This window comes from Poecilia latipinna, unplaced genomic scaffold (genome assembly GCF_001443285.1).
Source record: "Poecilia latipinna isolate Pla-1442-1.1 unplaced genomic scaffold, P_latipinna-1.0 Scaffold975, whole genome shotgun sequence".
Taxonomy (NCBI): Eukaryota; Metazoa; Chordata; class Actinopteri; order Cyprinodontiformes; family Poeciliidae; genus Poecilia; species Poecilia latipinna.
In genome coordinates, this window is record NW_015113591.1 from 230,756 (window position 1) to 240,870 (window position 10,115).

The 10,115-nt window shown below is 40.3% G+C and overlaps 1 protein-coding gene across 1 annotated transcript in view; it reads right to left on the bottom strand.

Annotated features, from left to right (window-relative positions):
• Positions 1-405: 405 nt before the first annotated feature.
• Positions 406-10,115, bottom strand: part of dipk1aa (divergent protein kinase domain 1Aa) — a 21,912-nt gene continuing 12,202 nt past the window's right edge. The window contains exons 2-6 of the mRNA XM_015050111.1: positions 4,320-4,454; positions 2,998-3,105; positions 2,739-2,915; positions 2,517-2,648; positions 406-1,624 (exon numbers count right to left, since the gene is read on the bottom strand). Coding sequence (XP_014905597.1) covers positions 944-1,624; positions 2,517-2,648; positions 2,739-2,915; positions 2,998-3,105; positions 4,320-4,454 — 1,233 coding nt within the window. The 3' untranslated portion in view covers positions 406-943. The remainder of the gene's footprint in view (positions 1,625-2,516; positions 2,649-2,738; positions 2,916-2,997; positions 3,106-4,319; positions 4,455-10,115) is intronic.

Genomic DNA, 10,115 nt, shown 5'->3' on the forward strand with positions numbered 1-10,115 from the left:
AACATTACCATACTTTTCAGATTTGCCTGATGAGAACACACAATCACCGAGTTCAGGTTTTAGGCCCCAAACTTTTAGAAAAGCAAAGAGAGTAGTGGTGCATATTTTACACACCTGGTCCAAAGTTTAAAAACAAAAGATATTAAACTTGCTAACTTATTTACGGTAAATTTGGTATTTCAAATAGTTTCAAACAGTTAAATTAATGTGCCACACTTAAATAACACTCTGCATTACAAAATGATAATGAATTAGAGCACCTTTGTTTGTTTGCTACTCCTGAAAGGAGGTGGGCAAAACCTAATAGGAAGGCTGAACGCATTATGGTAAAGGTGCTTTGTTTGAAAATTAAACCTCTACCTTACTTTTAACTCATGTGAAGCACTTTGAATTGCCTTGTTGCTGAAAATGTACTATATAAATAAAATTACCTTACCTTTCATTGAAGGGAACATCCTGAATTTGAAAATGTCAAAGGACTCTAAAGGGATTACACACCAATAATACTAATTTTAATGCTAACTATGCTAATTGCTAATAAAATGCTAAATCCAGCTGAAAATGTCCAATCATTGTTTTCCTTAGTTATAAAACAGTAATAAAACTTTGCTGCTCCTTCACACCTGCTTGCTGTTACCTCTGCTCCATTTAAATATGACCGCTCACAGCAAACAGGCTTGAAAAAAATATTTGGAATTGTGTCTTAATATCGTCTCATCCTAGTTTTAAAAGAGAAATTGCAGAGTGAAAATTGGTAATGCTTTATAAAAATGGAGATCGGAAATTGGCCCCAAAGTTCTCATCAGTGCATCTCTATTCATAAGTGTTAGAGGGTGATGGATATGATTTCATTATATATTCTACTCATAAATCACAGCATTGCTTTCACTCGGCTCCACTTGGAGACCTGATGATCAGGGTTTCAAAACGACAATCCCCCACATCATGAGTCCTTGGTGTGTGAGATCCGTTTCCAAAGCAGAGCTTTCAGGTTGTTGAGGATGAGTGAGTGTTCCATATTCATCTGACCGGCGTTACCTCTGAGAGCCATGCAGGCATACAGTTGCCTCTCCAGCTCCTCTCTCATTTCTGAAGGCACCCCACGCAGGATGTAGTCCTTCAACACGCCGCATGCTTTTGCTAGGTTGGGCTGAACCGGCTCCTCCCTGCACCGCTTCTTAGACGGGTCACATGAGGTCTGGCAGTCTGCTCCATATATGCAGTCGGCGTCTGTCTCACACTTCAGGACTCTCATGGTGCGCCTAAACTCCTCTTCAGGGACCAACACTTGCGTGTTTGTGAGCCGGAGCTCATGGCGGTCGGTGTAACCAAAGTGCATGGCAGCGAGGTCGCAGATCAGAAAGCTCCCGTAGGTACCGTGAAAAATGTCCTCCACGAGCTCCAGCAGGCCCATGGAGATTTTAGCTTTGCGAGGCCAGGAAGGGGTGAACCACTGGTCCATGGTGCGCTGCAAACCTCCTGGCACCCAGGACACAAGAGGCCAGGGCAATGAGAACCCATAGAGGGGCCCGTTGGGGATCCGCTCTGTCATGTAGAGATCTCCACAGTAGCCAAGAAGCCGTGGTGTATGCCCACGATCCTGGAGCAGCAGGCCCAGCAGAACCTCAATGAACAGAGTAGAAGTCTGTGTCATCACAAGGCTACAGAAAAACACTCAGCATCAATAAATAAAAACTAACAGTTTTCTTGCTTTGAAGCAGATTCAGTCACTCTTCAAAAGGTTTGGGGTCATAAAGTCTATTGAAGCCCAATGCAAGCTTTCCAAAACTAACTTGTGTGTGAAATCATTGTCTGATAGGAACAACCAACTGTGTCAAAGTTTCAATAATTGGACCCAAACTGCCAGCAATCGATGAAAAGGAATTAGTTAAAGTCTTTCTAAATAAATGAAAAACCAACAAGACTCAAGCAGACAATAAACCAGAGGTCCACAGTGATGAAACCGCAAAATAACAATATGAGACAAATATTGAGTTGTTTAGTAAATGACTATAGGAATGTTTGATTTTGTAACCTATCACCATGGTGGTGGTAGAGTCAAGCTGAGGGTCTTTTTCCCTGCCAGAAGTACAGATGTATTGCACAAACCAAAGAGAATAATGGCTGAGATGGAATACTTCCAAATTCTCCTTATTTAACTAAAACCAACAACTAGATGTTTGAAACATGGTTAGTGTTTGGACACTGCAAACAAGCAGCAGCACAAATTTTGTCTCGGCTTTAGAAGAGAAACATCAAGAATCCTCAATGACCCCGTCAACTTTATAACTGAGAAGTTATAGACTGTGACTGAAAGTTGGAATACTCTGAGAAATGAAACGAGTTCCACCATTTCGAATAAAAAGATGTACCAACCATTCAACCAGAATTAAACAGCAACACTGAGGCTCTTTGTTTCAAATTGAAGACAAACCTGATGAAGCTTATCAAAGGACCACCATAAGATCACTCTTCAACTCTGCAAGCTAGGACATTTAAACTACCATGTGAGATACCTCATCCATCTGCAGAAGGGCCCACGTTGAACGAGCCTCTGGGAGTGACACCCGTCCATCTCTGTTGCCATCAGCGACGGAGAGGATCTGGCTGACAAGACTGGGAAGGTCCGCGTGCTCTCCAAGCTTGGACTGGTAGAGAAGGGAAGACATGTAAGGCTTTCATCCATCTAGGATTTAGTTCTGTGCAAACTTGAATTACTCAGGTGGATGCTCCTCTACCTTGAGATGGTTGAAGAGCATCTCTTTGAACTTCTCAACAGAGGTTCCTCTGTTAGGCTTGTCAAACACTGGGGTTTCTCTTCGTGGCTCTGGCTCCTCGCCCAGCTCGTAGTGACCCACCTCCCCCAGTTTGCAGCGGATGATCCCACCGTGGTCCCCCCAGCCTCCTGTGTACACCTGGAAAAAAGCAGGTCGTCAGTCAAACACCACCTACTATATGCTAAATGATAGTGAATAGTAGTTTAAGAAGAAATCCTACCTGGTTGTTTGGTAGTGTAGACAGACACCTGCCCATGTAGAGCGTTTCCTTTTCACACAGACTGCTGCAAGCGGAGCCATCGATGATTCCCCTCCTGTATTTATCACACTTGGAAAAGAAAATGGTGAATTTTAGAGAATTCTGGTTCCACGCTTTGCTGCAAACATAGGGTCTGGACTCTCAGCTTTGGAAAAATTATTGCTTGCTGGAAGCAACCCTAGATAGGCAGACTACAATCTAAAACAGCACAGGAAATCAATGTCATTGTTCACAACTCCTCCTTCTGTTTGCCGATTGACTGGAATGAAATGGATCCAGACAAATTGAGTTCAGTGGGAGAAATCCCAGACAGAGCACTTAAAGGGAGATGAGAATCAAGCTGAATTCCATAGCAAGGCAATAAAGAGCGTAGTGTTTTTCTGGCAATCCTTCAAAATGAGCCATGTTTAGGCTTAAACGTAATTTGCAGACTTGGACTACTTAGTGTTTTGTGTTCATGAATTTGAGCAAACAGATAGATTATGGGCGTCCTCAAGGTTCCAATCTCAGCACACTTTTAATAAAGACACATTTGTACAAGCTAGAGGAGCAACCGAGTACTACAACATCTCACCCCATGCCTGCACCAATAACCCAGATCTTTCCATATGATCACAGTCCCTCACAGGTACAAAGCAAATCTGTTCATAATACAGAAAATGCAAAGGCAGAGATCAGATGTTATGCTCAGCAATGCAAAAAAGTGCAGAAACTTAAAAGCTATAGAGGAAGATCAAAGTTATTACTTTTACAAGCACATGAACTCACTTAATAGATCTAAAATCTTCTGAAATATATCAACAAAATAGAGCATATAATTAAGAAAAGAAAAAAAAACGAGTTTTCATTTTCAGTAGATTCGATTGTTGTAAAGGTGTCTTTTCAGGTGTGGAAAACAACTTTAATTCTGACCAACATGGAGAAAATGGAACAGATCACAGAGTCCATACATGTATGTACTTTACTGGTTAATCAGTAATTACTAATAATTTACTTCACACCCCTCCCAGCCCCACTAGAGGCAAGGTGTAAAGAAAATGGATGGATGGATTGAATTTACTTCACATAGAAACACTAAAGGTGTCACTTTTCCTCCACTGCTTCTTTATTTAATCAGAACTTTCTGGTGAATAAATAAAGATTAACCAGTTTGTTTAGGCAGAAAACCTTTATTACATAATAAAATTTAAAAGCTGACACTGAAAAGTACTTACAACAGCCATTATTGTGACTTTGGTGTGTTATTTTCATTTCACTGCTTCATTCTCAGGGGTTTCACTTACGATGGCGTTCTTGCACTCATGTCCTCTGCACAGCTCTGTGTAAGCCGAGTACTGGACGTAGAGAACCCAGCTGCCAACCAGGACGGTGAGCCAGGTGAGGAACAGGTACTTCACCCGCACGAAGGAGATCCGAGCCTGGAGGGAAGAACCAGAGACACGGAATCATCGTTTAAAAGCAGACAGTAATCAATTGGTATAAAAAAATATATATATATGTGCATCATTTTTTCTTTTATGTTCTCGTTTTATTAAGAAGCATTTACATGTAGTCTAGAAATCCAGTCACATTTTACATTGACACACAACCCACCCTGACCACATCATGGGGTTACTAACTAAGGCAGCATGACTTTCCTATCTGCAGCAGATGCCTTTTTTTTTCTTTATCTAAACTTTACATTGCGTGAGATACTTTTTTTTTCTTTTTTGTTTACAGATAGTTCAACTAAATTAATTCCTGCCAGAGTCACAGGATGCATTTATCACGTCTTTACTCTGTCCGTCTCAACAGAGATCCTACTGTTAATGTTATTGCAACCAGTAAAGTAAATCCATAGTGACAAAGGTCAGGGTGAGGTGGGACAGAAAAACAGAACCATGGCTGACAACACAAAGGAGTGATTCACCCTCCAATAAAGCTGCTGACTGGAGCAGCTAGCCAGATCAGCTAGCCAGATCAGCTAGCCTCTGAAGGTTTCACTCCCAGCAGCAGAAACTGAACGCTTAGAAATCTGTACGTGAAGGCAAACTGCAATACTTATATGTAACCAGCAGGGGGAACCAGTTTGGATTTTGCGTCTAGATAAAATCCCTAAGGATTACTTGATGTGTTATTTTTATGAGTGAGTACTCTTCTTTCTCTATGCCAATAGAAATACGTCAAGAAATAACTCTAAAAAGCAAAAAGGTCACCACCGGCAACCAACATTTAAATCTGAAGGCTTCCGAGGAAATACAGGAAGTTTTTAAAATGTCTCATTTTTAAGATGTAGCACAAAACTGAATTGCCTGTCACCTGTCAAACTGGATGACTGAGCACGGTGTGTTGATTTATTAAAATATTATATCATAAGTAAGTTTAAGTAAGCGTTGAAGAGTGAAAAGAACAAAAATAGGTCAACAGCTTGCATCAGACACAATACACAAGTAATCAGACAAAGCTGCCGCCGGTTTTCAACCCAAGTCCTGTAACCACTCCTGAGAGGATCAAGTCGTTTTAATTCTCCCTTTGATCGCATGGCAGGAACAGCTTATGTTGTGTATTTTGGCAGCTTCGCTCGCCTCTCATTTTGTTCTAGCACATTCTAACAAAACACAGTCTGCAGCTGCACAGAACCAGAGGCCGGTGCTACACTTCTTTTTTTTTTTTATCTCGGATTTGCTCTGATTACTGTAGCATGTAAACAGGACAGGCAGGGGTCTGTTGTTTGTTACAATGGACTTTATATTTGCAACGATTATTAAATGTGTGCATTCTATTCTCTGTTTTTGGAGACAATGAGCTGTGGTAGAAAGAAGTATGAACTTGTTTCTGTCTGAGATTTCATTCTGTGTTGATTTACCCCATATTGTCTGTCAGTACCCAGCAGAAAGACCCAATTATCTAAAATCTCCAGGTGATGTTCTTGATGCCAATGATGTTCTCCAAGGCCTTTTGAATTAAGGCCTACACCACACCACAGTGGGGGTGGGTTGCGTCTCCACCTCTCCATCCTGGATTTCACACCAAACTCACAAGAAGTGAGAATTACAGAAAATTCTGTAATTCAGTTCACTGCGAGTTTACTCACTCCCAGATGAAAATAACGGCAATCATATTTCACCTATTTTTGTTTCCCTTCTTTGGCCTCCCTGCTATATGCAGAATAAAGTTTAAAAATGCTCCGTTTCACATATAAAGCCCTTAATAATCAGCTACATAAAACATCAAAGATCTGATTGGTCCATATGCTCTAACACAGAACGTCACTGACTGCTAGACAAAACTATTGGCAGGGGTTTTGTTGTGGTTAACAGTATGCACTCTGTTTTATTGTAGCTTTAAAACCAGCTAGATGAAGTTACTACCACCTTTAACCTTTCTTTAAATTAGAAATCTCTCCTTGATCAATGCTTCTTTTCTTTTTTGTGTGCATTTGCCGTCTTCTCAAACCTTCAGTCGGTCGTGTCAGAAGGCCATTTACACCGAGTCAGGTTCTGATTCTGGTTCTAGTGGCGGTTTCTTCTTGCTAAAGAGGAGTTTTTCCTCTCCACTGTGGCTCTATGATCTGTATGAGGGATTGCTGTAAACTCAATAGCATAAGCGATTGTCTGCAGACGCCACGTGTTCATCCAGAACTAGTGAATTTTGTCAGTCGATGCGACCTGCTGGGTTTCCTTAGATAGGAAACTTTTAACCAATCTGAAAAATAAGTTTGATAACTTGGAGCAACTGGAACATTATGTGCTTGACATGGAATCTGTGTATCATTGGATTGAATTTCCTCTTTTATAAAAAAATATATATTGTAAAATGGCTTGAGACATGTTGTGAACTGGTGTGCTTTAAAAAAACTAAATTAAATTTTGCAATCTCCATGTTTGCATTTGTAAAGAAGATAAGTAAAAAGGTGGTAAAAACGGGTCATATTCATGTTTTTAACCCAGAGAAACAGGAAGTCATGGCTTACTAATTCTAAGTTCCTGGTTCCAGTCTGATCAACCTGAAATGCCCAAGTTGTGCTTAAAATTTTGAAAACTTTAGAGTGCCTGTAGTTTACCCTCGTCCCCCTAAAAAAAACAGTTCTTTATTTTGGATTTTCCACATTGAATGAGACGGTAGCTCTAATCAAAAGATGATGTTTTTTTTTCTTTCTTTCTTTTTTTTTTACAGTGTGGAGGTCACAGCATCATAAACAAATGTAAATACACAATATCCAAGGGTAATGAGTCAATGCAAAATTAATTACCATGTAAAAGGTTATAATTACAAAACTTTTCCCACACATGTAGCCCCATATAATGACCACCTCGGTGTCTCATTCTTAGAATGATATTCACTGTCACAGCCATGGTAATGAGGATGACAAACATACTGAACATCTTCAGTTGACTGTTCGATCACTGAGTCATGTGTATATTTTATCATCTTCTCACTGTTGCATTTCAGTTATTGGATCTCTCCTGCTCACAGATGAGCCCACAGATAAGCGTCAACACAACACCAAGGAGCAAAGACATGAGCAAAGATTCTAGAAAAGCAAATGTTGCCGATCGACCTGGCAAGTACTAAAGGGCATTTTATTTGAACACAATAATTCTAAAGTGAGCAATTTGTTCACAGGTGCAAAAATATTACAGCTTCCGATCTCAGACTGTGCAATATTCAGAGACATCAGAACTTCAAAGTTCATGTCAGTCCAATTAGAAGAAGACTGAAGAAAAACAGATTGTTTGGAAAGGGCTGACAACAGAGAGCGTCTTAATATTGCACCACGACCCGTTTGGAAAGTTTTGAATTAGAGGCCTCTGAATGAAAGACCAAACTCGACGAGACCAAAGCAGTGTTGTGTATTTAATTCTTCTAGAGTCAAAACGTGAGGCCATTAGCCCGTCAGTCAAAGCTGGGCTTAAACTGGGTCATCAGCATGTTAACGATCCCAAAAACAGCAGCAAATCTACAACAGAATGACTGAAGGAAGAGTTAAGATGTGCCAATGACCCAGAAAAAGTCCAAAACCGCTCCCCCAGACCCAACTGAGAGTGGTGAGCCACTCTCTTTCTCCTGTGACTGTATAAACATGGAATGTATGTTGAGTGCATTGATGACATGATGTTGGAGTAACATGAGAAAATTTTGCACAGACAGCACCAAAACCAATAGACAAGAACCAGAACTTTTCTGAACAAGACGATGAAACATTCATCAATGAAGTCATTGTATCGTCAACTAAGTTTTTGTGGTTTTCGGGTCAAAGCACTAAATCCTTCAGCTTAAAAAAAGATTTATAACAGAAGACAAAGTATATCGGCACATATAAGGAATGAGTCCATAGACGCCTTATGAGGCTCTTCAGCTAGAAATACTTGTTTTATTCCAGCTGTAGATTTAGCACAATTACCCAACATATTCTAAGGACTGTCATTGTCCACTTGGTGGTGCATCTGGAGCATCACAAGCACTGACCTCTGCAAATACTTGAGACCTGCTCTAAAAACACTGCTGACTGCCCATTTCAATAGTCCAAACATCAGATATGTCTTAATAAGGTTAATATGTAGAGTGGAAACCATCAGCCAGGAGTAGTTTGCAGCTATAGGTGAATCTAAGGTATTCCATTTAAACAACCAAAAGAAAAAAAAGTGGAAGCCATTTTAAAAACAGAAAGAAAAACTAAATCATTCTACACTTTGCCTAATTTCACATATTTTTATGTTGCCATGATTTTATTGACTATATGTTTAATTGTGATTCTAATCATATTTACTGAGGAATTACTGAGGAGTGGCGCTCACCGAGAGCGTCTCTGTCTCTCTGTCCATCATTTGCCCTGTAAGCGTTCTGAGATGGAGAAAGCTTGAAGCAGCTTAACCCAACAGAAATGTGCACTTAAACAATTCCAGCGTCTCTCTCTGAATAGAGATCATCCTGACTGCTATCTACTGCAAATGAGACGCTGACTCCTCATAATTAGTCCCTATAATCACACTTGAAAAAACAAAAAAACAAAACAAAAAAAACCAACCCAAGTATCAATTTTAAAGCTGGACAGATTTGCCCTCTGCTAAACTGTTTAGCTTTCAAACAATGTCTGCCCCAAAGAGATGAACACACAGATAGATGGACCCTGGGGAAAGAACAGGGAGCACAACCAGCACTCTTCATTGTCAGATGGAACTGCTTAGACATGCATTACTCTAGTCTATGCAGAAAGTCTAAAATATATATATATATATCGAGACAAAAGGGTTAGAGTGGAAGGAAAAAAGCTGCAACAGGAGAGTCATACCCTGACACTCTGAGCTGGTTGAGTGATGAATATGGTGAAAGCTTTTGAATTAAAAAAGTGAAACCCAAGCAGCAGATTCCTGAGGTCCAACTGTCTCCTCTTCATTAACAACCAACAGCCAGCGAGTTCAGGATTCAGGACAGGGGTCAGGGTGTAATAAATCATGCATGGCTGAATGAATTAGGTTTGCCACCTGCCAACGTTTAGTTTACCTTCGTCAAGCATCGACCACTCATAGTTATTGCAGCCTATAGGCTAAAGCCTGGGCTACTCTTTTCTGGCCGTATGACCAACCCAGCAGGATTCTTAGAACTTGAGTAGGGATCTCAAATTAGAAACTCTTCCTTATAAACTCATTAAATAAGCCATAGTTTTATGTCTCGGACATAAAATAGCCTAAATATGGCATGATATCAGTGCCATAATTCAGACTATTGCAGATCCAGCTTGTCGGCGGAGGTTATATCCATTCTGAAGCTAGCTACTGATCTGATTAATGAAAGGGAAGCAATGCTAACTGAGCGACATTTAGCTACCTGCCAAATTTGAAGCATCAATCGGAAGCCAACTTCAGCTCTGTACAACACAGCATGTATGTGCTTGGTGTACAATAAACTCTGGTAGACACGTCAATATATCTAATGTATGTCGCTTATAGATATTGTAGTCCAACCATTTTCCTTGAAAAAGTTTTATTTAAAGAAAAAAAAAAGTGTAAGTTGAAGATGAGCAGCCTAGGGATGCTACTTGCTAACCTATCCAAGGCTAACACCAGCATATCAGGGCTAACGCTAGCTTATCTGTGCTA